Raw genomic sequence first — 26,695 nt, forward strand, 5'->3', positions numbered from 1 at the left:
AAAGGGAAGGGGAAGGTGATGTAATTCTCTAAGAAGCATAGCTTAGAGACAGCATTAGAGGAACCAGAACCGTTAAACCCTCAGAACAAACAGCAAATCCTGTAATTACCTAACGGGTGTTCCAGGGCTCGCATGTTTATGTTCTACAAGCTTTGCAGCCTGCAAGGTCCATCTCCGGGCTGCTCCAGTCCCTGTGTGAAGCTCCCTTCGGAAGATTTCCCACGGCTCTGGCATCTCTAACATCTTGAGGTCTTCACTGAAACCCAGGATTCACTTTCACAGTGTCACTGCAATGGCCTCTCAGGGCTCTTGCCGTTTCTGAACATTTATTTACCCAGGGTCCCCTCCCTGCCACACACTCTCTGGCTTCAACTGCTCTCTGAGACTGGAGGAAGAGCCCACAAATCCACTCACTGCTGCATTCTTCATGCCTCCAAAGCCAAACTCTGCTGCCCAGCTCAGGATGGATCCTGGCCCCTTTGAGAACTGCATCAGTAGCAGCTTTTTTTAAAAGGTGGCACGGGCCTTTAATCCCAGCGCTTGAGAGGCAGAGGCAGGGGGATCTCTGAGTTTAAGGCCAGCCTGGTCTACAGAGTGAGTTCCAGGACAGCCAGGGCTACACAGAAAAACCCTGTCTCAAAAAACAAGCAAACAAGCAAGCAAGGAAGCAAGCAAACAAAACAAAAATTCATTTGCTTTCTAGGAGCAGAAAATGCCTTAGGTTGTCTTTCCGGAGTTGGAAGCTTAGCTGGGTGAGTCTTGCTTTGCTCTAGCGTGGATCAGGCCTTTTCTCTATGGTGCTAATCCCCTTAACACTCACATCCTCTCTCCCAGCGTGCACCCTGGCTGTAGCATTGAGCTTCCTGGTACTCTTGGTCCCTCTCCAAACATTTTTGAATTTATTTATGTCCAACCTGTTCTTTTTCACTTTAAACCTTTGTATGCGTTACTGGCCTCTACTGAGGCCTGCTCCTTTTAACATAAAGGTAGCTATTTTGTGTCCTGTCTCCATTTTGCTCATAACTTAAGGTTCTCAGGCTCCACTTCCCAGAAGCAATTATCTATAGCTGACACTGAAGAAAGTTACTAATCACCAAAGTTGAAACATTCCTTTTTTTTTTTTGATTTATTTATTTTTATTATATGTAAGTACACTGTAGCTGTCTTCAGATGCACCAGAAGAGGGCATCAGATCTCATTACGGGTGGTTATGAGCCACCATGTGGTTGCTGGGATTTGAACTTCGGACCTTCTGAAGAGCAGTCAGGTGCTCTTACCTACTGAGCCATCTCACCAGCCCCCTACTGAGCCATCTCACCAGCCCCCTTTTTTTTTTTTTTTTTTGAGACAGGGTTTCTTTGTGTAGCCCTGGCTGTCCTAGAACTCACTCTGTAGACCAGGCTGGGCTCAAACTCAGAGATCCGCCTGCCTCTGCCTCCCAAGTGCTGGGACTAAAGGTGTGTGCCACCACTGCCCGGCTTATTCTGAGATCATCATAAAATAGTGTCTCCCCATGGCTTTTTCTATTCTTTTTTTTTCTCTTCTCTTCTCTTCTCTTCTCTTCTCTTCTCTTCTCTTTCTTTCTTTCTTTCTTTCTTTTCTTTTCTTTCTTTCTTTTTTAAGATTTATTATTGCCAGGCATGGTGGCGCACTGGCTTTTTCAAATATCCTAAGTGGGTGTTGATCTCTCCTCTCTCCCTCCCTCTGCCTCTGCTTTTTCCATGTTGGCTTTCTTTCATTCATGCTGTTGATTTTTATCAGTTTTATTTTTTATATTGCTGACCAATCAAGCCAGCCAAAATTCTAGTACAGATGAGGGAGGAACTCATGAGTCCCCGCCCCTAATGGAGGAGCTATTTGCAGTTGATAGCGTCTGTAGAAGGAGAATTATTCTTTTTGGAGGTGTGGCCACAGTAGGTTGCCCATACTCCGGTGGATGGCTCTATACTCGTGCACAGACAGGATTTAGTGACTTACTATGAAAAAAATCAACACGAACGTGGGGGAGGGGGTGGGGGGGGAGTATGCTGGAGGTGGTTCAGAGGTAATTTCAGAGTGGCAATGTGGAATGGCTATGATCATATTTCATTGTAAACACATGTGAAATTTTCAAAGTCTAAAAATGATCTTATTCAGTGAAGCCAAGGGCTAGGGTTGTAACTCAGTCATAGAGTTTCTACTTCGCTTTCAAGGTGCTGGATTTGATTCCGAGCATTATAATCATCATCTTCACCATCATCACCACTATCATCATCATCACCACCACCCCATCTAAAATAAGGTTGACTCCACAGAATGTAGTTAGTTTGCCTGAAGACACTGAATCACATGGAAGACAGGGGGAGTATTAATCTACTTTGTGTTGTTTCCGTGGTGAAAACATAAGGCCACTTAACGTTTTAAAAGCACGGGAGTCGAATCCATAACCGCCTGAAGGAAATTGTCTAAGAGAAAGCAAACTTGCCATGCTGGGGATGGAAGCCAGGATCGTGCCAATGCCAGACAAGTGCCCTAATAAAAACTTTTAATCGAATAAGCAAAAAGAAAACTGTAAACAGCTCGGCTCACCAGCATTTTTAATGCGATCCTTCTGTCAGCTATAGCAGACAATAGGCTGGCGAGCTTAGGACTCCGGGTAGACAGAGTTACGTCATTTCTCTCAGCTTAGGAAGCCATTTCTACCTCTGTGTCGTCGGCTCCACAGGAGACCGACTGTCCCGTTTCCTCCCAGTTCAGTAATTACAAAAGCCCTCTGTTCCCTTTATTTAGGCAGGGAACCCTCTTTCCCTCTGTCATCTCAAGAAGACGCGTTTTAATGTTGATGGTGGGTTCCACAGGGTTTCTTTTACACAATTTCAAGTTTGGCACTTCCCATGGGAGACCAGATGTTCTGTGGTCAGGAACTGTTGCCCGTGTTCCCTCCATACCCTCAGCATTGGCACCTGCCCACCCCAAGGCCAGAGGCAGCTGCCCACAGCTCTCTCACATGGGGCAGTGTTATGATTCCATTCTTCCCAGTCATTAAAAGTACACATTGAAAATAAAGAAGATGGGGCGAGAAAAAGGGAAATCCCATCTGCTAATCCTCTTACTGCAAAATCACATTACCACACAGTTTACTTGTGGTGGGTTTTTTTTTTTTTTCTAGACACAATAATTTCCCAGTGTACATACTATTTTATATCCGTGCCTTTAAGTCACCATGGGCGTTGTCTTAGTCGGGGTTTCTATTCCTGCACAAAACATCATGACCAAGAAGCAAGTTGGGGAAGAAAGGGTTTATTCAGCTTACACTTCCACATTGCTGTTCATCACCAAAGGAAGTCAGGACAGGGACACACACAGGGCAGGAACTTGGAGGCAGGAGCTGATGCAGAGGCTATGGAGGAATCCTGTTTACTGGCTTGCTTCCCATGGCTTGTTCAGCCTGCTTTTTTGTTTGTTGTTTGTTTGTTTGTTTGTTTTTCGACACAGGGTTTCTCTGTATAGCCCTGGCTGTCCTGGAGCTCACTTTGTAGACCAGGCTGGCCTCGAACTCAGAAATCTGCCTGCCTCCGCCTCCCGAGTGCTGGCTTCAGCCTGCTTTCTTATAGAACCCAGGATCACCAGCCTAGGGATGGCACAACTCACAATAGGCCCTCCCACCCTTGATCACTAACTGAGAAAATGCCTTACAGCTGAGTCTCATGAAGGCATTTCCTCACGCCTTTAATCCCAGTACTCAGAAGGCAGAGGTAGGCGAATTTCTGAGTTCGAGGCCAGCCTGGTCTACAAAGTGAGTTCCAGGATAGCCAGGGCTATACAGAGAAACCCTGTCTCAAAAAACCAAAAAAAAAAAAAAAAAAAAAAAAAAAAAGAAAGAAAAGAAAAAGAAAAGGCTGTAGAGCCAGCCGTGGTGGCACAGGCCTTTGATCCCGGCATCAGGAGATGGAGGCAGGCCAGCCTGGTCTACAGAGTGAGTTCCAGGACAAGTCAGGACTGTCTGGGAATGGGGGTGGGGGTGGGGGAGAAGAGAAAGAAAGGCTGCAGGAGCTCATTTCAGTTTTGATGAAGGAAGCTTCACCTGAACACTTGGTTATTTCCACAGCCTTACCTTCACCCTCATCAGCCATAAGGGCCTACTCCTTCTGGGTGGCAGAGAGGAGGAAGTCTTCCCCGTGCCAGGGGCTTGCGAGCCTTCCATTTCCACGGCTTGTATGCACTGCTAGCAGAGAGTCCCAAAACATACACTATGACCTCATCCCATTTATTAGATATCAGTGGGGCAAGATGTGTTCATCTGTAACCTATGTCTCTCCAACCCTGGATGGCCCAAAGATGTAGGGATGGAGGCCGACCATTTTAGTAAACCCCAGCATGCTGCCGCAGCAGAGACAAGTATCTCATCTGAGCTGAGGTGGCCCAGCCTCAATCCACCTCCGACTCTGTCCACTCTTCTGTTCTTGGCAGGTTTCTGTCCAGCGGTTTCTGGCAGGAAAGAGCAGGCTTCACATGGAAGGTGGCTGCCTATTGTGCGGCTACTTAAAGCTGCTGCCCATGTTCCTCATGGTGATGCCGGGCATGATCAGCCGTATCTTGTACCCAGGTAAATTCTTGATTCTGTCACGGCTCCCTTGGCAACCTGGAGGACATCTGAAATACGGTATCTCCCGGGGTGTAGTGCTTATTGGGGTTGCCTGGAGGGCCTCTTTAGAATGTGTTTGAATTGACAGGCAGCAATGCAGACATTCCAAGGTGTTAAGCAAAACAGATGTACGCATTTTCCCATGACACAGTCATGTTCCTCCCCACAAAAGGCCCAGCACAACTTTGGAAGACAGTCTTTAGGAGTTCCGGTTGCTCTGTCCCATTGCAGGCCTGGTGCCTGTGTCTCAGGTGCTGAACCGGGATCTCTTTGATACAGTGTTTCTCACAGCCCCAGACGGGGCATTCCCAGTGGAACTCAAGAGACAATCTTGAAGAGGCTGCTTCTATGAGAAAGACCAGAAGAAAGGCCCACAGTCTTTCTACTAAATACTAATAACTTGTCCGCCTCTCCTAAGGAGTGATCAGAATTCCATAATGTATTTCAGCCCTGTGTCGACTGACTTTTGCTAGTTTGATCTGTCTCTCAGGCAAGGAGTCTTGCTTATTGGTTAGGTAAGGGAACAGTTTCTCTGACAAGTATTGCTAGCAGCCCAGGTAGCCTGGGTGAATTCTAGCACTGCATCCTGCTAAGTGTCTCTCTCAAGGTCAAAGAAAATGGAGAACAGCTCTTATGTTCAGTCACGTGAGCAGCAGCCATCTCTCACTCTACCTCACCCTTCTGTCTGTCTGCCCCGAGACATGCCTCTTTTCTGTGTGCCCCCACCCCACCCCGCTTTAATAGAGAGGAGATTCAACAACTCACTCTTTGCATCTGCTCTTCGGTAATCAAGCAGTGCCATGCGATCTCATGGATATTTATAACTAGAAAATCGACCTCTCTGCTCTCCAGGACTTGGGGAGGCTAACGTACCATGTTGAACTATGCCCATCTTGGGGCAAAGAGTAGTGAATTTCTGAGATCCCAGGTCCAACGTTAGTACGTGGTGGATGGTTCAAGGGCTTTCTTAGCACTTCATCAGGACCTTTGAAAGCTTTGTAGAGGTTCCGTGGCTTGCTCCGGGATCAGCAGAAGGACAGAGGATTTGACGTCCTGGATCCCGAGTCCCAGCTCTTTATCCCTTTGTGTAGAAGAAGGATCTTGGATTGGATAAGCCTGCGGTGAATGAGGAGTCTGACACCGCCCTGTCCAAGTTCGGTTCCTGATCTGCTTCCCCTCCCTGCAAGCTCAGAGTTGAGAGCCCTATGACCCGGATGTTGATCCAACCCGTACTTCTCTCTGCAGATCAGGTGGCCTGTGTCGTGCCTTCAGAATGCCAGAAGTTCTGTGGCCGAGGAACCGGTTGTAGTGCCCTGGCTTACCCAGTGCTGGTCTTAGGAGTGATGCCTCATGGTAAGAAGTGGACCTTTCCACCAAGGGTTCCACGACTGCCTTTGGGAAGGCAGGTAGGAGGAGCCTCCAGGAATGACTTCCTTACCAGCCAGCCCATCACGCTGCATGTAGAGGCAAGCTGTGTGTTGGAAGGGGTTAGCATTGGAAGCCTCAGCCCTCTCTTTCCTTCCCACACTGAAGTATACACATCCTCACAGAGGCACACCCTATACACATTTGATTGTATTATTTAGGTCACCTGCTCATTTATTCAGAAACTGGTTCCATACAGCCTAAGTCTTTGTTGTAAGCAAAACACCAGCAAGAACAGTGTTATCTTCAAACTCATTACCCAGTTACCCAGCAGTCAGCCACCGTTCTGTAATAGGCAGCAGTGAACCTTCACACTCTCTTCACCAGATTCCAATGAAATGACCAAATAAATATTTTAGAAGTTCACGGACAGCCTGGTCTACAGAGGACAGCCAGGGCTACACAGAGAAACCCTGTTCTGAAAAAAAATCTAACAAAACAAAGCAAATTCAAACAGAACAGCGCTCCTACCAGGCAGCAGGTGGTGGTCCATGCTATGACATCTCTAGAGTGTTGGGTGAATGCTTCCTCTGTTTGGATACTGTGTGAACTCATCTACTTACCTTCTCTACTGCACGGCTTCTCCACAGCCTCACTAAGCCAAACTGAGCCAAATTAAAGTGTAAAGGCGGGTTTGCTGGGGACAGCTCTCGGGTGGGTTTCCCTGATCTCACAGGAGGAGGTCAGGGAAGTTGCCCCTGAGCTGGGGTAGGGGCTTTCTATAGGGTAGGGAAGAAGAAGTGGTAGTTGATGGTAAGGTATAGGCATAGATTTATTAGGTGAGTTTAGGGTCCTGTAAGTGGGTCTTAGGTCCGGTGGTCACTTTGGAATCCGATACTAGGTGTCAACTTTGTCTACTGTTTTGTGTGTTCTGTCCTCCCTGGGCTATTGGGATGGTAGGCTGTGGACCGGAAGAGAAAGGCAGGGACTTCCTGGTTCATGCCATCTTGGCTCCCATCCCAAAACCTCTAGCCTAACACCTACATCTTAATGTCCTCATGGTAGGCACTGTCTGCCCACTTCACAGATGAAGAGCCATGCTTCCTGCCTATAGCAAGGACATCTCCAAGTTGGGGCACAAACAATCCACCTCACAGGGCTGTAGTAGGCAAGGGCACTACAACCTGGCACAGACTAACCCTCCGAGAAACCATAGCTCCCATTATCCTGTAAGGAAGCGGCAGGCAACTGTTGTCCTGTCGCCAACGAAGAACAAGTGTAACAGGGAGCGTCCTCGATGGAATTCCACTCCAGGTTCGTCCAGGCTGCTTGTCTGAAAGCACACACTGGCGTCTGGCAGTGTTCCTTTGGCGGCAGAGGCCCTCGCTGGCCTGGTCAGGGAGCTGTCAGTCCAGGCAGTGTATTCTTTTCCTTCCAGGCCTGCAAGGCTTTCTGCTGTCCACAGTGTGCGCCTCCCTCATGTCTTCCTTGACGTCTATTTTCAACAGTTCCAGCGCCCTGTTCACGCTGAACATTTATACCTGGATTCGGCCCACGGCCACCGAGAAGGAGCTGATGATAGCTGGCAGGTGAGGTGTCCAGTCAGGTCAGCCAGCGATGTCAGTGACTGTCTGGAAAGGAGGCTGTTAATACTTGACATAGAATCATTGTTTTTCTCTTCTCAATCCGTGTGGGTGTGAGTGGAAATGTTTTTATGCAGCTTTGCGATGATAATGTAAGGCGCTGGTTGTCACACAGAGTACTGTTTCCATGTGGTTTAACAAAGGAACTATTGATTATAATAAGTATAAAAATGAGCATAGTGTAAGGTACCTCTCCTAAGCAGTCCATCAGAGGATATTTATATAAGCTGAACTATTATTTTACTTAATCCCAAGGAAAACTGTTAAAAGCAACTTTCACTTTTCTTTTTTTAATGAGGAAAAACATTTTTTTCAAACATTATATTACAGTCACGCTTTTCTCCTCCTCTAACTCTTCCTTGATGCTCCCTGTTTCCCTGCCTACCTAACTCCGTGGCCCTTCTTTCCCCCTTTAAATCAATCAATCAATCAATCAATCAATCAATCAATCAAGCAAGCAAGCAAGCAAACCCGACCCAAGTCAACCAAACCAAAACAACAAAATCACATAACAACAGTAAGGTGAAAGCTTGGTCAGACCCAGAGTCTGGAGGGGGATGTCTACTCAGGTTCCAAGTGGCACACAGCCCCTTAGAGCTGTGACCAGTCTATGACCTTACGCATGTAGGACTACTTAGAGACTAGCATCTGTATGTGACAGGCATTTCTGAGAACCCAGGAAAGAATGCCAGGAGATCTGAGACTGGTCAGCAGCAACAGCAGCAGAAGCAGCAGCAGCAAGGACTATTCTACTATCTGTGGAATACTGAGAATTTGGTCTAGTGGTCTACCAGGGGAAAGGGACACCTTGCCGTAATACAATCTAGTTCTTCTTCCTCCTCCTCCTCCTCTTCCTCCTCCTCCTCTTCCTCCTCCTCCTCTTCCTCCTCCTCTTCTTCTTCTTCTTCTCCTTCTCCTTCTCCTCCTCCTCCTTCTCTCCTCCCACTCCCCCTCTCCTTCTCCTTCTCCCTCTCCCCGTCCCACCTCCTCCTCCTTTTCTTCTTCTTCAACATAATGCACCACAAACAGATCAATAGCCAAGATTTATTTATTTGTTTGTTTATTTATTTATTTATTTATTTATTTATTTATTTATTGTATATGAGTACACTGTAGCTGTCTTCAGGCACACTAGAAGAGGGCATCAGATTCCATTACAGATGGTTATGAGCCACCATGGGGTTGCTGGGAATTGAATTCGGAACCTCTGGAAGAGCAGCCAGGGCTCTTAACCACTGAGCCATCTCTCCAGCTCCGGGATCTAGTTCTTCTTAAATACTGGAGACACTGCAATGAAAAGAATAGGTGCAATTTAACTTTGTGACTTAACCCTAGATGCACAAAGATCAGCACGTAAGACACATGAAAAGCAAGGTAGTATGACCCCCACTCAAAGAAATCACCAAGCCTCTGACGAGCGTGAATTAGATGAAATTCCAAACAAAGAATTCAAACGAATGATTACAATTGTGTTCAAAGACCCAAAGGAGACACAAACTCTTGGATGAATTTCAGGAGAACACAAATGACTGAATGAAATAAGGAAGTCGGCTCTCCACATGTTATATTATAGTTAAAGTACTAAATATATAGGTCAAAGAAAGTATATTCAAAGTTGCAAGACAGAAACACCAAGTCACACGCAAAGGCAGACCCATCAGAATAATAACGGACTTTTCAGCAGAAACTTTAAAAACAAGGAGGTGCTTGGAATAAAGTATTTCAAATTCTGAAAGACAAAACTACCAACCCTGACTACTATACCCAGGAAACTTATCTTCTATAATACAGGGAGAAAGAAAAACTTCCTGTGATGGTTTGTACATGCTCAGGCCAGGGAGTGGCACTATTAGAAGGTGTGGCCTTGTTGGAGTAGGTGTGTCACTGTGGGTGTGAGCTTTAAGACCTTCATCCTAGCTGCCTGGAAGCCAGTTTTCTCCTAGCAGCCTTCAGATGAAGATGTAGAACTCTCAGTTCCTCCTGCACCATGCCTGCCTTGATGATAAAGGACTGAACCAACCTCTGAACCTGTAAGGCAGCCCCAAGTAAAATTTGTCCTTAAAAGATTTACCGTGGTCATGGTGTCTGTTCATAGCAGTAAAACCTTAACCAAGACATCTCCCCATGATAAAAAAAACTGTTTACAGGAGTTTATGTCTACTAAGCCAGCTCTACAGACTGTATTTGAAGGAATCCTTTGGACTGAAGAGAAAGAAAAACACAGAAGAGCTGGTAAGATGAAAAATAAGAAAATATGGAACACAGCCGACTCAGCAAAGTGTCAGGAATTAGGGCTGACTTCAAGAACTCTGACTACTAATGGCATTGATTCTGTAGTAAAGAGATACAGACTGGCAGATTGGTGTGTGCGTGTGGTATGTGGTACCCCAGCAAACATCACATGCAGCCGAGTGTGGGTCCCCATGAGGCAAGAAGGAGGTCTGTTTCAATACGACTCAGAGCCGGGCATGGGGGCACATGCCTTTAATCCCAGCACTCGGGAGGCAGAGGCAGGCAGGTTTCTGAGTTCAAGGCCAGCTTGGTCTACAAAGTGAGTTCCAGGACAGCCAGGGCTACACAGAGAAACCCTGTCTCGAAAAACCAAACAAAAAACAAAGAGAGAGAGAGAGAGTCTCCAAACCAACACGACTCAGTAGCCAGTTTTAGTTTAAACTTGAATCTCAGACACCGAACAGTTTATTTTTGCATACTTGAGTACAACAAAATTTTGGAAAAAAAAAAAAAGCTTCCTGGTGACAGCTTAATTCTGTGTTCACAGTATAAAGCTTAAGGCATGACCACATCAAAACTCATTGTAAAGTACATGTGGTCTCTGTAGGCTTAGATATTTCAAAACCTACTTAAATAAGGGTTTTTAAATGCTTCGACCCCCACCCCCCTTCTAGCCCACTGTCCAAAGACAGGGGAGAAGAGATAGTAAATAGAACAAGGGATGTGGACCTGTCTAGAAGTAGTTCTTTGTGGTGATTCCAATCTCTGTTGTCAGGATACCAGCAGTCCAGTTCAAAAAATGTCACCAAACACAGATCAGCTCGGGCGGCAGGATCCAGCAAAAAGAGCCAGGCCTCTGTCGAATCAGCAGGAGTCACTGGGAGTGACCAGAACCAGTGAGGACACCAGGAGAAGTTCTCTGCCTCTCTCAGCGAAGTAAAGATCAGTGAAGATTCAAGACCAATGAAGCATCGCTACACAAGCGTTCCACCACTGTCTGTTGAGTCCTGTTTATACTCTCTCCAATGTCACATGTCCTCTCACGGGCCCGCTTCAGCAAAACATCACTCGAGTCTGCTTCTCATGACATAACCAGAAATTTCCACTTTAGATCTCTTCTGTAAAGATGGGTTCTATAGATTGACTACGAGTGACATCTTAAGGGCCTGAGGGAGGATCCAGTGTGGTCTCAGTCATACAGGTAACACAGAGGTCATCAGGCTATTAATCACCTCTGCTCCTGTCTGTAAAGTATATCTGACTTCTCCCACAAAGGTGGGTTCTATTGACTAAGAAACAACATTCAAGGTTCTAGGGAGAATGACTGAGGTAAATATAACAGTCTAGGGGAGCCAAGTACTGCCAGGCCCTACACATAGCACAGATCACCAGCCCATTAGCCACCTCTGTTCCAAGCTTTGTGGGCAGAACACAGGTTATATATCTCTTCCTTTGAAGAGACAGGATATATGTTTAATATTCCTGGCTACCCAGTGCTAATCTGTGAGCACAGAGACCTTGTGCCTTCAGAGATTGAGGTAAAAAAAAAACAAAACTCAACCAGACTCATCTCTTCGCTGCCTCAAAACGTATTTTACCACCAAAATGGATGCCATGTTAAGTAAAAGATGGGGAAAAACATTCCAAGCAATTGGAACTAGGAAATAAGAAGGTATTAACTATTGGAACAAAATAGACTTCAAAGTTAATCTGAAAGGATGAAGAGAATCATTTCATTATGATCTAAAGAAGAGTCCTGGTGCACTCAACTTTATAAAATAAACACCACCAGATACAAAGAAACAGATTCGTCCCAACTTAATAGTGTGGGTGATGTCAAAAGTCCAGTCTCTCCAACTTACTCTACCCAAAAAACAAACAGAAACATCTGATTTTAATGGCGGGCCTCATAGATTGAAGAGATTCTAGTAGACATCCATAGCGCATTTCTTTCAAACACCAAAGAATACACATTCTCAGCAGGCAGCCAAGCTCTCCCCCAAATAGGTCATAACAACAACAGTAGTAGTTATAACAATAAACATAAACAACTAAGGAAAAGCTACTAGTTAGGATTTGCAGGGCTTCTTTGCAGGAGGAATCTCTTCAAGTCATCACTGAGTGTTGGCTTTATTCACAGGTTTTTTGTTATAATCTTGCTCGCCATCACCATTGTCTGGATCCCCATTATAGAAACGGCCCCCAGTGAGATACTGTTCGAGTACATGCAGGTTCTTAAGAGCTGTCTGACCCCGAGCATGACTGCTGTCTTTCTGCTGGCTGTCTTTTGCAAGAGGGTGAACGAGCAGGTGGGTGTTCCCGTGGCATGGTGGGAGGGGCTGTCTTCATGCCGTAGATATCTTTACAAGAGCAGCCTTAGCGATGTCTCTTGGGTATCAGGAGTTCCCACGGGGGCATCATCTGTTCCCTGAGAGATGATCGCTTGCCCAGTGGGGCTGGTCTACACTCAGTGTTGTGCACGAAGGGAAAGGGATTTATCTCCTTTGTTTTCTTCCCTTTGTAAAACTTCTGTCCCTGCCAGATGAAGCTGTCCCCCATTAGGCTTGTGGAAGTGATAAAAACCCCTCTGCTGCATAGATGCCTCTAGGAAACTGCCCCTCCATGGCCTCTGTCCACAGAGAGAGCCCACACTTTGTGTTAAATCACAGCGGTAGATTCCTTCACTGTCTCTGGGCTGTGACAATTATTCGAACTGTCTCTTCAGTCCCACTTCAGACCAAAAAGAAAAAAAAAAAAAAAGACCCTCCCCTCTTCCAAACCCAAAGGTCCCAATGGATGGTTTATTTTATCAACAATCCTCCGTGTATAAACTGATGGCCTGACTGCTCCAAGGTATAGCTGATGAAGAGAAGCTTTTACTATAGGCGTGAGAGAAAACAGCCAGAGGTATCAGAAAGAATCCAGAACAGAGAAAGAAAGAAGTAGACTGGACATCGCCAGTGCAGAGAGGAGGGAGAGAGAGAAAGGGAGGGGGAAGAGGAGGGGGCGTGGAAGAAGGGGAGACAGAGAGAGAAGAGAGAAAGTATAGTGAGAGAGTTAGGAGCAGAGTGGGGGAGGGGCATGGCAGGGATCTCAGGGTTATTAAGGAGAATGAGTCGGTTCAGGGAGGGACTCCATGGGCTGGTGAGGGTTTAAGGTAAGGCAGGAGATAGGATTCGAGATACCCGCTATGGGTGCTGGGAACTGAATTTAGGTCCTCCACAAAAGCAGCAAATGCTCTTAATAGATGAAGCTTTCTCTCCCACCCCACCACACCCTACCCCACCCCACCCCTCCCTCACATCCCTTCAAATATCCTGTGTTACTATTCTTCTGCATTCAAGATCCTGTCTTACATCTACCCCAGCCCAAAAGAGTCTCTAGATTCGACTCCTGAGCCAGTATCTAGTCCTTGCCTTTATTGAGCAGCTGATTAGGGTAAGAAGGAGGAGCATGCTAGCAGGGACTTGTGATACAGAGGGAGTCCAGAGGCCGGCGTGAGCTTTGATGTGCTGATAGGCACCCCAAGTAGTCATATATCTATTCTGCTAGTGCCTCCACTCCTTTTGGTAGAGGGACCAGCTTCATAGTTAATGCAGTCTTTTATCTAACTGCCAGAAATCCTCTTCTAGTCTAGATTGAGCACATTTCTGGATGTTTGGACTGCCTTTCGGGGCTTAGGGAATTTCCTTTAAAGGCATAGTTAGCCTGAGTGTCTTATATTTCTTATTGTCTTTATTTATTGATTGGTTGATTTATTTATTTTGAGTTATGTCTTAAACTTTCTTTTTTAATAGTTTTATTTTTTAATATTTACTTATTTATTTATTCTATGTAAGTGCACTGTAGCTGTCTTCAGATCTCATCACAGATGGTTGGGAGCCACCATGTGGTTGCTGGGATTTGAACTCAGGACCTTCAGAAGAGCAGTCGGTGCTTTTACCCGTTGAGCCACCTTACCAGCCCTGTCTTAAACTTTCTTGTAACCCTGGACAGAATTGAGCAGCCTGGCCTTGCACAAGATCCCATGCACACACCCAAGGCCATTTGTGATCCGCCCCCCCACACACACACACACTTGTGTCAGATCCTTCCTTCTCCGTGGACAGCCCACAGTTCCAGGCTGCTCCAAACCGGTAACTGCTGAACTGTCTCCTACCCGCTTGACTCTTCTTCCTTCAAGGACTGCTTGCTTTGCCAGGAATATATTCTGGCTGCTCCACCTGGCAGAGATTCTCTCCAAGGCCTGTCTCAGCTGCTCAGCCCCTTAGGCCACCTGCCAGGGCTGCCAGTCCACCCAGCTCACGAAGACTTAATTTAGCAGCATAAATGTCAGGGGAGTAGCCTGGACCTCAGAGTGGCTTAGCTTTGTTCTCCTTGGAAAGGGATGGGCTGGAGGGGAGGTGGTCACAGAAGTCTACCTCTCTCTGATGACAACAAAACTTGGGATATTGGGACACCCCCAAAGCTCTCCCACTGTCCCTGGCTCAAGGTTGCAGATATACTGTACACACTTTCATGGTTGCCTCTGTTAACCTAAAGCATTTTGTCAGGCTCTCTCTCCCTCCCAGCTCTGCACAGTGTAATCATTTTCTTCCTTCCTATCTCCTTCGGGAAGTGATCCCTTTGGGTCCTTTGACCAAATGCTGAGCTTTTGTTCCCCCTCTGTAGGGATCCCGACTCACATCCACCCCCAGCCTGAAAGAGTCTGAGCCAATATCTACTCCCTGCCTTTATAGAGCAGGCAGACAATCTAATTGGGGGAAGGAGATGACATAAAGTGAGCTGACAAATCTTTGTGATAGTAACAGAGTATTTAAGAAGGGCGGTGGGGCAGGGTGGGGTGGGTGGGAGAGATCCGTTCACTCGTTAAAGAGTATTTCCTGCTTTTGCAGAGGACCCAAGTTCAGTTCCCAGCACTCACGTCGCGTATATCAAAACTGTCTGTGACCCCCCCAGCTTTAGGACTCCATGAGGCCTCTGGACATGCATGTGTGCAAACCTATACACAGGCACTGTCCTGGCTGGTTTCATGTCAACCGAACTGGAGCTGCTAGAGTCATCAGAGAGAAGGGAGCCTCGGTGGAGAAAATGCCTCCATAAGATCAGGCTGTCGGCAAGCATCTAGGGCATTTTCTTTTTTCTCATTTTTAAAGATTTATTTATTTTATATATATATGAGTACACTGGAGCTGTCTTCAGACACACCTGAAGAGGGCATCAGATCCAGTTCCAGATGGTTGTGAGCCACCATGACCACATGCTGGGAATTGAACTCAGGACCTCTGGAAGAACAGTTAGTGTTCCTAACCACTGAGCCATTTCTCCAGCCCGGGCATTTTCTTAGTTGATGGGGAAGGGCCCAGCCCATTGTGGGTGGAGCCATCCCTGAGCTGGTGGTCCTGGACTCTATAAGAAATCAGGCTGAGCAAACCATAGAGAACAAACCAGTAAGCAGCAGAGAAATGGTGTAGGGGTGAGGCCTGCATCAGCTCCTGCGTCCAGGTTCCTGCCTTGTTTGAGTTCCGGTCCTGGTTTCCTTTGATGATAGGCTATGATGTGGAAATATAAGGCCAATAAGCCTTTTCCTCCCCAACTTGCTTTTAGTCGTGGTGTTGCATCATAACGATGGTAACTCTAACCAAGAAAGGCACATAACATAATCAAAAGTAATAAAAGATAAAATATTTAAAAAGGACTATGAAGGATCATGAAGGTTACAGGGTGGGCTATGTGGGTGGACAAACAGGGACACAGCTCAGTGAGAGAAGGAACTGACCTGGAATCAAAGAAGTTCCAAGATGTGGGGACAATTCTAAGCAGGAAGAAGGGCAAGGGCAAGAACTCATGCCAAAAGTGAAGTGGGCATCTTTGGGATGCAGAAGCAGGCTCAGCTAGCTGGAGCTGAGTGACCAAGTGGGGAGTAGTGAAGCTTGGTGAGCTTAGTCATGTGTAGGAGTGAAGCATGGCATAGGGGTGAAGCATGGTGCAGGGGTGAAGCACACTATAGGAGTGAGGCTTGATCCTGGTGACAGGTGCTGAGAAGTCACTGGAGGGTCCAGGAAGAGGCTTGGCATTCTCTAGTAGATGCTCCTGCAGAGCCAGGGACAGTTAGGAACAAGATGTGGCCCCCTGAATGAGAAAAGCTGGAGGAGGTGAGGGCCATGGGAAGGGACTGGGCTCAGGACACATTTTGGAAGCAGGGGCCAATGTGATTCACTGGAGGATGAAGAGAAGAGCAAAGAAAGGGAATGAGCTGGAGCTGGCTCCTAGGTTTGACCCGAGCTCTCGGAGCTGGGCTCCCACGTAGGGAAAAGGAAGATGAAGCTCTTTCCGACACAGTTTGAGATGCCTCAGTTAAAAGCATTCCCAACTCTTCCTAAGTCCCCTGTAAGGGACAGTGCCACAGCCTGGCATCTCCTCCCTTGCTTAGACTCTTGTCTGCAAGGTATCAATGCCCCCATTACAACACACTTAACTTTAGAACCCAGTTCATCAACAAAGGGAGGGAGAAGCCACGTTGTCTTGCCTAATACTTTATCTTTGTCTAACTCTTGTCCGGCTTCTTTGGCAGGGCACCTTCTGGGGGCTGATTGTAGGAACCACAATTGGTGTCTTTCGACTGCTGGCTGAGTTTTTCTATGGCCCGGTGACCTGCGGGAGAGACCGCCAGTGTCCCATATTCATCTGTGGCCTCCATTACCTCTATTTTGGCTTTTGCCTTTTCCTGGTCACCATTCTGATCATACTGGCCGTCTCCTTAGCCACGGAACCGATTCCAGATCACCACGTAAGTCTGTCAGGAGGCTCGAGGAAGAGTCCCAGGGTAAATCATGAATGAGGGAAGAATGGCTGGAGTCCTGGAAATAGGGAGGCTGTGGGTGGAGTCTGTCAGAAATGGGCAAAGGGCCACAGAAAGGATCCTGGTTGCAATTTCGTGTTGGCTCAACAATCCCCAATAATGATAGTGATAATAATAATAATAATAATAATAATAAACAATAAACAAAAGCTATTCAATGATCCATCAACTACAAACTCATTTAAGCCTGCGAGTTAGACTTACGAAGAAGGGCTTATTGTATCTGAAACATTGAGTTCACTAATCTCAGTATAGATCAATGCCCTCAGGGCAGTCCTCGCAGAAGGGCCAGGGGATAGAGGCCCCAGAAATAGGTCTCAGCCACCTCTTCACAAGCTATTTCCTACTCCCCCCAGGAGGTAAGTGCCAGGCATCTGTTTTATGTATTTATTAGAAAGCTTGGGCTTAGAGAAGTTAAATAAGTTGCTCAAGGTAATGAGCCTATTAAGTGCTCTTGTTACATGCTCCAAAGCCTGACCTGGCTCCACTTTGTAACCTACTTTGTTTGACACTCTAGCACAAGGAATTAGTGTTGGCAGGAGTGAGGGTCCTGGGCACCCACCTGTCAATCAAGAGGGAGCAACACAGATGGGTATGGACATGCAAGACCAAGTACCTTGCTTGTAGCTTTACCTAGTCTGGACAAAAGGGTGAAGACTATTGTCCAAAGTTAAGTCAGAAATGACAAGCTGGGCAGTGGTGGCATACGCTTTTAATCCTAGCACTTGGGAGGCAGAGGCAGGTGGATTTCTGAGTTCGAGGCCAGCCTGGCTTACAGAGTGAGTTCCAGGATAGCCGGGGCTACACAGAGAAACCCTGTCTTGGAAAAAAAAGAAAAAAGAAAAAAAAAAAGGAAAGAAAAGAAATGACAGAGGCAGAGGTATTCCAAGTTTAGGTCAGCTGGGTAAGTAGCAAATTTCAAGGCAGCCTAGGTTACTTAGGGGAAACCTGTTATAAGAAGATAAGCAGAGCCAATTTGGATATATGTCTGTAGGCCAAGGTCCCATGGTGACACTGCTACCCTGCTCTCTCCACACCCAGCTCCACGGTCTCTGCTGGAGTTTACGTAACAGCCAACAGAGGAGAGTGGCTTTAGACAAAGAGATGAGATGGAAGGCCTTCCCCAGCTTCACATCCCAGCCAGGTAACGATAAACAGCTACAGCCTTGGGAAGCTAGCCTGTGTGGATCCCGAAGCTGGGGCAGCTGCCCCAAACACCACCTACCCCATCATCCTTACCCCCAGACACATCTGGATAGAACGACTTCTATTGCTCGCTTTCTCCCCACTAAAATGCCTCTGGGCTTGTTTGCACACATGGAGTCTGTGAGACCAGGTGGACCCTGGAGGGGAGGGAAGGGAAGAAAAGATTAGGCTGAAGGATGGGCGAGCCAGGCGATGAGGGGGCATTGGAGAGAGAAAAGGGATCCAGGAAAGCCTAGTGCTCTAGAAACCTTCCCCAGCAATGTTCGGGCGATGGGTGAAGCTCAAGTCTCAAGAACCAGTCTTTGGGTTTAGCCCCCACGGACATACAGTACACACACGACATATCTCTAACAGAGCGTACCGGAAGTGCAATGCTGAGAGAAGAGTACTAGTGTGTAAAAGAAGGCCCAGAGTGGGGAATCCCCCTCAAGTTTCTTCTGCTCAGAATTCTATCATAACAAACAACACTTTCGAGCTGGGGAGAGGAAGCCCTCCGCAGTCAGGTAACCAGTCAGCGAGCCCGGGATCCTCGAAATGTGTACTCTCTGTCCCCGAAACAGCCTGATGCTCACCACATAGCCTTATGTGGCTTTGAGCTCTGGCTGAATCACTGGATGACTTTTCTGAATAGCTCCAATGCTTCTCCCTGCAGCCTGTGCTTGACCGAGTAATGGATAATTTAAGACCAGAAGCCACAGGATGACGGGGGATCAGGAGTCGCCAGCCACAAAATGAGATAACTATGTCACCAACTGGTCCCCCCCTGGCCACTGGTCTCCATCACCTTTGCAATGGAAGTCATGTTCTCCGGCTGATAGTTCCACTGTTCCTGAGGCCTCTCCTGTTGTGGCAAATCTCCAGCCTCAGCTGCAGGGACAGGAGGCAGGAGACATGGGCTCAGGAGACATCAGATGTCACAGCACAACCAGCTCTGACTAAAATGGAGTTGTTTGGTCACCCGGCAGGGCCCTATTTCCAGGAGTGTCCAGGAGAGGTCACATACTAGGCAAAGGCTAGGTCAAGAGTAGTGGGATAGAGCTTAGCATGGTGCTGATGCTGGCCAGCACTGGTTCTGAGGGGTTAGCCAGCACCATCAGCGTAGACAGACTCTGGGGTGATGTGCAACTTCAGTTAGAAGTCCCAGAGAAAGGAATAGCAGCCTTCCGGAGTTACTAGGCTCCTCTTCTGGATAGCCTTAGGATGGTCCTCTGGAGTCCAGGTATCTGCAGTTGTCCCTGCTGGCCACAAAGAAGACTAGAGCTTCCCAGAAAAGACACGGCCTAGAAGTTACTAAAGAGAACAATGTCCGTTTCTAGGATTTATGGGGTTCCTCTGTCCTCTGAAGCATAATGACCTCAGGGGGCAGGTGTACCGGCTGGTTTCATGTGTCAACTTGACACAAGCTGGAGTTATCACAGAGAAAGGAGCCTCCCTTGAAGAAATGCCTCCATGAGATCCAGCTGTAAGACATTTTCTCGATTAGTGATCAAGAAGGGATGGCCCATGGTGGGTGGTGCCATCCCTGGGCTAGTAGTCTTGGTTCTATAAGAAAGCAAGCTGAGCAAGATAGGGGAAGCAAGCCAGTAAGCAGTATCCCTCCATGGTTTCTGCATCAGCTCCTGCCTCCAAGTTCTTGCCCTGTGTGAGTTCCTGTCCTGACTTCCTTTGGTGATGAACAGCAATGTGGAAGTGTAAGCTGAATAAACCCTTTCCTTCCCAACTTGTTTCTTTCTTTTCTTTTTTTCTTTTTGGACCTCTGCTCACTCCAGTCAACTCTGCTCCCTCAGTCCCTGCTTTCTCCGGCCCAAATATTTATTTATTATTTTACATAAGTACACTGTAGCTGACTTCAGACTTCCCAGAAGAAGGTGCCAGGTCTCATTGCTGATGGTTGTGAGCCACCATGTGGTTGCTGGAATTTGAACTCAGGACCTTTGGAAAAGCAGTCAGTGCTCTTACCTGCTGAGCCATCTCACCAGCCCCCTTCCCCCCTCTCCCTAATTGCTTCTTGGTCATGATGCTTTGTGCAGGAATATAAACCCTGACTAAGACAGCAGGTGTAGACCTGCAAGGATGGAGAACGGTATTATAACATATATTGACATATGTAACACAGTGGGCTCCTATAGCGCTTACTTGGGCTGCCTAATCGAGAGGATATGGGCACGACTCTGAGCTTTCAGCACCCCCAATACTCCCCAAACCCCTTTCTCATCCAGTGATGTCTTGGTCGTTTTCTCTAAGAACTTTCCTTGCACAGGCTGACAACGGGCTTTCATATGAATCCTAGGAACTTCATGCTGCTGAATTCAAGCCTGCTTGACGCTATGACCAATCCATTCCCTCTGTTCCAGGTATGTTTGGGGAGGCCCACACCTGCCTCTGGAAGTTCTGGGACTTGTTCTGCGGTCTCGACACTCAGTCAAAGTGTAAGACAGGCCCGGAGAACACCACGGTGGAGGAGTTAGAGGACACCTGGAAGAAGGTGGTATCCAGCGACAGGTCAACGGCCTTTGAGATTCTGGCCAGGAGAATGGCAGCCAGAAAGAGCGAGGAACACGTGGATAGGATGAAAGACTGGAACGACGAACCCGAGAGCCTCTTCTGGAAGAGAGTCGTGCAGGCTAGCGCCATCCTTTTGTTCCTGCTTCTCATTGTTGCGCACGTCTATTTTGCCTGATGACCCAGGACTTGCTGCCTTTCCCAGCCTGCCTGCCTCATTATGGAGGGATGAAGTGGTCCCTTTATAGAGACCCAACAATATGGGGCCAAAGACATCACCAGTGAACACTAGGTCTCCCAGTGTGCCACGAGCAATAACAACTGGCGCGCATGCATGGACCAGAGACAAAGCCGTCCCTGTGTTTACAAACTGTGCGGGTGAGGACTTGTGCTCCTCTCTGAGGTGAAACCTCGTCTCTAAATTTCTTAGGCAATCCAGGCTTTCCTTTTTTAATTCAATGCTGGCTTTAAAAAAGAAATCTATGATAATTTTGGGATATATTTTTAAAATCTCCCCACTCAATATCGCTTTGCTGTCTAAGCATCTGGGAGGGAGGCATGGCCCAGCTGACGGATGCCAGTGGCCAAAGTCTTGCTCCACTCTTGCTGCAGGCTGTCGCCCACAGGTGTTGAATCAATGCCAACGACGACCACTCAAGCCACCAGGGAGCAACAGCTACCTCCTGGGTGCGACCTTCAGCTGGTCAGGGATGCTCTAAAGGAACTGGTTCTTAAACCACTTACCACAGACTGGCTTCTGTTGCCTTGATTCCCTAGAGGGTAGAGGCCACTCCTTTGCTATGAGCTCTTCTTAGCCACACCCCGTTTCTTATAATAAGAGCGAGGGCCTATGGGTAAGATTCTTTTAGCCTACCTGTCCAGGCATCCTGGGCTATGTCTCTCTGGGAATTCCCTAAACTTCTCTTTCTTCTTCTCAGATCATAATAAATGACCTGTGGCATTAGCAAAACTTTCAGGTGTCTTGAAGGGACCTGGGGAAGGCCCACTCAGAGCTGTGCAAACCACACCCTCAAGGTATTCTTACTGACATACCCAGTCCCTCGTTTCTTTTTCGATTCTTCATCAGACAGTTTTGAGAGCCAGTGTGCCTCGCTCCCCACCTCCCCAATATGTTGTGCCCTGTTAGAAATGGGTCCGGAGGTCCCAAGAAAATGACCACACCATCTGACAGATTTCCACAAGGCAAGAGTTTCACTTCTGTAGGTTGCACGGATCTACATCAGCAAACAAGCAAGCAAGCCCACCAAACAGGGGTCCTGTGCTTCACTCTGATTGGTCAGAACCTGGCCTCATATGCTTTATGTGATCGACTAATTCAGAACAGCAGAGCTGACCAGCAAAGTGCAACTTTTGAGAATAGGACTCTCCCTTGAGCTTTGATTTTTTTTTCTTTTCTTTTCTTTTTTTAAGCAGACTTGGGGAGGGACTTTGCTGGCGGGTGTCTTTACAAACTTCTTCCTTTGTCCACATTTAACCCTCTGATAGAAAAGAGTACATCGCATCAACACTTTTTTGTTTGTTTTATTTTTATGGTTTATTTATTTGTTATATCTAAGTTCACTATAGCTGTCTTCAGGTGCACCAGAAGAGGGCGTCAGATCTCATTACAGATGGTTGTGAGCCACTATGTGGTTGCTGGGATTTGAACTCAGGACCTTCGGACTGGAGCCTAAAGATGAGGTGGAGTAAAGTATCAGGCAGGCTGTAGCCCCAACTTTATTCAGAGCATCAGACAATTTATACTCTGGGGGTTAAGAGCAGTCACACGAATAAAGTTCTCATGCGTTCAAGCTGTTTATATTCACAATAACAGGACACATGTGACAAAAACTTGTTTTCCCATAGAGATGTATAAAGCAACAACAGGGGCTGGTGAGATGGCTCAGTGGGTAAGAGCACCCGACTGCTCTTCCGAAGGTCCAGAGTTCAAATCCCAGCAACCACATGGTGGCTCACAACCATCCACAACGAGATCTGGCGCCCTCTTCTGGAGTGTCTGAAGACAGCTACAGTGTACTTACATATAATAAATAAATAAATCTTTAAAAAAAAAAATAAAAAAAAAATAAAGCAACAACAGCCAGTGTAATGAATAATCGGAAATAAATTCACTCTTTTTAAAAAAACATTTTTATTTTCATTTTTATTATTATTATTATTATTGGTTTTTCAAGACAGGGTTTCTCTGTATAGCCCTGGCTGTCCTGGAACTCACTCTGTAGACCAGGCTGGCCTCGAACTCAGAAATCTGCCTGCCTCTGCTTCCCGAGTGCTGGGATTAAAGGTGGCATTTCTTTTTTTTTTTAATTAAATTTATTTATTCACTTTACTACACAATATCAGCCCTTCCTCTCCTCCCATAGCCCCCTCACATAAGTCCTCCCCCATTTCCCTTAGAAGGGAAAGCCTCTCTCTGGGTGTCAACCTCATCACCCCCAACCCTCACCCCCTCACCCCACATATCAAGTTTCTGTGGGACCAGGCCCATCCTCCCCGACTGAGGCCAGACAAAGCTGTCCATTTAGGGGTGCAGGATTCACAGGCAGGCATGGAGACAACAGACTCAGGGACAGTCCCTGCTCCACTTGTTTGGGGACCCGCATGAAGATCAAGCTGCTCATCTGCTACTTACGTGCAGGGGGCCTAGGTCTAGCCCATGCTCGCTCTTTGGTTGGTGGTTCAGTCTCTGGGAGCACCCAAGGGTTCAGGTTAGCTGACTCTGTTGGTCTTCCTGTGGAGTCTCTGTCCTCTTTCAATCCTTCAGTCTTTCTCCCGACACTTCCAGAAGACTCCCGGAGCTCCATCTAATGCTTGGGTGTGAGTCTCTGCATCTGTTTCCATTGGCTGCTGGGAGGAGCCTCTTGGAGGACAGTTACGCTAAACTCCTGTCTGCAAGCATAATGGAGTATCTTTAAGAGTGTCAGGGAGCCGGGCGTGGTGGCGCACGCCTTTAATCCCAGCACTTGGGAGGCAGAGGCAGGCGAATTTCTGAGTTCGAGGCCAGCCTGGTCTACAGAGTGAGTTCCAGGACAGCCAGGGCTACACAGAGAAACCCTGTCTCAGAAAACCAAAAAAAAAAAAAAAAAAAAGGTGTCAGGGAAAGCCTGGCGTGGTGGCGCACACGCCTTTAATCCCAGCACTTGTGAGGCAGAGGCAGGCCGATTTCTGAGTTCGAGACCAGCCTGGTCTACAGAGTGAGTTCCAGGACAGCCAAGGCTACACAGAGAAACCCTGTCTGGAAAAAAAAAATAGAGTGTCAGGGATTGGTTTCTGCCCATGTGATATGTCTCAATTTGGGGCAGCCATTGGTTGGCCATTCCCTCTGTCTCTGTTCTTTGTCTCTGCACATCTTGTAGGCAGGACACATTTTGGATTGAAGGTTTTGTGGTTGGGTTGCTGTCCTTATCCCTCCACTGGGAGTTCTGCCTAGCTACAGGAAGTGGCCACTTCAGGATTCATATTCCCTACTACTAGAATCTCAACTGGTTTCACTCACTTAAAGTCTCTAGGGCCTCACCCCATCCCACTTCTCTGGCATGTCCTTGAGACTGTCCCTGCCCCCAGCCCATCTCTCTCCACCCATTCCCTGCTCCCCTCCTCAATCCTTCTTCCACCCTCTTCCCTCCTCCCATCCACCTCCAATATTTATTTGATTTCCCCTTCTGAGAAAGATTCAACCATCCTCTCTTGTGATCTCCTTGTTTTTCTGACTTCTTTGGGTCTGTGGATTATAGCATGGTTATCCATGGTTATCCTGTACTTTATGGCTGGGATCCACTTATCAGTGAGTACATCCCATGCATGTCCTTTGGGGTCAGGGCTATAACCTTCCAAGCCTTGAGCAGGCTAAGCAGACCTTGGACATTTGCCACGATAGGTCTTATCAACCTGGACAGAGACATCTGTCTTGGCTGCAGTTGCAGGTTCCCATGGGAACTTAGCTGTTTTGGCTGCCTGCACTGACCTTTCTCTACATCCTACTCCAGCTGAAGCAGGGGATGGGTTTTATGGTTTTCCCCTTTATAAACACAAAGCTTATTATTCAGTTTGAACCTTGATCAGAACACAGATGTGGCTTTATGCTTTTCTTGTCCCTGCTCCCTACCTTTTTTTTTAATTTCTGGCCCTTCTTTCAGGTAAACACTGTTCGACCGTAGGCTGCCAGACAGTGGCTACACTGGGGCACCTTACTTGGAATGATATTTTCTAGTTCCTTCCATTTGCCTGCAAAATATATGATGTCCTTGTCTTTAATCACTGAGTAATATTCCACTGTATAAGTGGATCACATTCTCTGTATCCATTCTTCAGCTGAGAGACATCTAGGATCTTTCCAGTTTCTGACTATTACGAATAAAGCTGCTATGAACCTGGTTGAGCAAGTGTCCTTGTGGGATGGTTGAGCATCTTTTGGATATATGCACAGGAGTGGTATAGCTGGGTCTTGAAGTAGAACTATTTCCAATCTTTTGAGAAACTGCCAGGTTTATTTCCAGAGTGGTTGTACAAGTTTGCACTCCCACCAGCAGTAGAGGAGTGTTCCCTTGGTGCACGTGCTGGCTCTTGAGGTTTTACTCTTAACCATTCTGTTTGGTGTAAGGTGGAATCTCAGAGCCATTCTGATTTACATTTCTCTGATGACTAAGAGCATCGAACATGGCTTTAAGCACTTCTCTGCCCTTTGAGATTCCCCTGTCGAGAATCCTCTGTCTAGCTCTGTACTCCTGGGGGAAGCACGGAAACACATTCCAAGGGCAACTGTGTGTTCCTGGGGGAAGCACGGAAACACATTCCAAGGGCAACTGTGTGTTCCTGGGGGAAGCACGGAAACACATTCCAAGGGCAACTGTGTGTTCCTGGGGGAAGCACGGAAACACATTCCAAGGGCAACTGTGTGTTCCTGGGGGAAGCACGGAAACACATTCCAAGGGCAACTGTGTGTTCCTGGGGGAAGTGAAAGACCCACACGTGAGGACTCCCTCACGTTCTGACTCAGGAGAGGCGACACCCCAAAATCACCCACAAGAAACGATCTTGCTGCAACTGCAAGAGGATTTTTATTCGAGAGCGTTCTCGGGCCCATGGTCATACACCACGCAGGGGTAGAGGACCATGGCGCCCCGAGTAGCTGAGTAAGGGGGTATTTAAAGGAAGAAACCACAATTCATGGAGGTGGGGAGGGTGTTGTTGGAAAATACCAAAAATACCAGTTAAGAGTCACAAGGAAGTATAAAGTCACAAGTGTCAGGTTATCTCTCAAGACAGTTTCTAAGAGCCCCTAACAATCTAAGAGCCCCTAAAGATAGCACATTTGCATTGCAGGTTCCAGTAATGGTCAGGGTGTCATTCTTTGAATTGAACCCAGGAAGCGGGTAGGTGGAGGAATGTCGCTATCTGTTTTATGACCAGTACCTGGAGCACTAAGCCACAAAGGCTACACTCCCAAGCCTGGGCCCAAAAGCCTCGAATTTTGTTTTTACTTTGCTATACTTTTTTAATACTTCTTCATTCCCCACTTCTTCTAGTTAATAGTTCTAATCTTAGAACTAGACACTATCTTCTCCCTGACATATTTGATCCTTTAGGGCATAGTACTGTTGTCTCAAAACTAAAAGCCACACTGCATTAATTCTTGTTTTAATAAAGGTGACTTGCCTATTTAACACACATGGACCTATAATTAAAAGCAGAAGCAAAATCAAAAGGGGTCTCATAAAGGTAGATAGTAGGGTGGTCAAGAGTACAAGATAAGGGCCTTTCCACCCGAGTCTCAAGGTTTTCTGCGTGGAGACGTCTAGCAGGTCTTCTGGAGCAGGCCTTCTGGAGCTGCTTTTTCACTCGCTGTCTCACTCACTGGAGCACCTTGAGCCTAGAGAACAAAGGCTGGGAAAGCAGCATGTCAGCACTATGTACAGAGGCTATTTTTACCAGTGGAGGGGGCCCCCTGTAGAGTAATTTATAAGGGGGTCAGTCTAAACTGTCCAGGGGTGTTTTTAACCCTGAAGAGCAAAGGGTAGGAGAGCTATCCAATCATTAGCGCCAGTCTCCGCTGTCAATTTGGTAAGGGTCTCTTAATGGTTCTATTTATTCTCTCTACCTGTCCTGAGCTTTGGGGCCTTCATGTACAATGTAACTTTTAACTAATCTCTAATATCTTGGCCAGTCCCTGATTTACCTGGTCAACAAAGGCAGGTCCATTACCTTGGGAAGATTTCTTTTAGGATCTTTAGTCCTGGTAGG

General features: G+C 47.1%; 1 protein-coding gene across 1 annotated transcript in view; it reads left to right on the forward strand.

Annotated features, from left to right (window-relative positions):
• The window catches only part of LOC110303309 (sodium/glucose cotransporter 1-like), a 53,765-nt gene extending 32,472 nt beyond the window's left edge, over positions 1-21,293 (forward strand). Inside the window, exons 9-15 of the mRNA XM_021174389.3 lie at positions 4,450-4,585; positions 5,870-5,977; positions 7,428-7,578; positions 12,005-12,173; positions 16,439-16,654; positions 17,768-17,870; positions 20,287-21,293. Coding sequence (XP_021030048.1) covers positions 4,450-4,585; positions 5,870-5,977; positions 7,428-7,578; positions 12,005-12,173; positions 16,439-16,654; positions 17,768-17,870; positions 20,287-20,612 — 1,209 coding nt within the window. The 3' untranslated portion in view covers positions 20,613-21,293. The remainder of the gene's footprint in view (positions 1-4,449; positions 4,586-5,869; positions 5,978-7,427; positions 7,579-12,004; positions 12,174-16,438; positions 16,655-17,767; positions 17,871-20,286) is intronic.
• Positions 21,294-26,695: the final 5,402 nt, after the last annotated feature.

The sequence above is a fragment of the Mus caroli genome, unplaced genomic scaffold (assembly GCF_978045245.1).
Source record: "Mus caroli unplaced genomic scaffold, Mus_caroli_1 scaffold_9, whole genome shotgun sequence".
Lineage (NCBI taxonomy): Eukaryota > Metazoa > Chordata > Mammalia > Rodentia > Muridae > Mus > Mus caroli.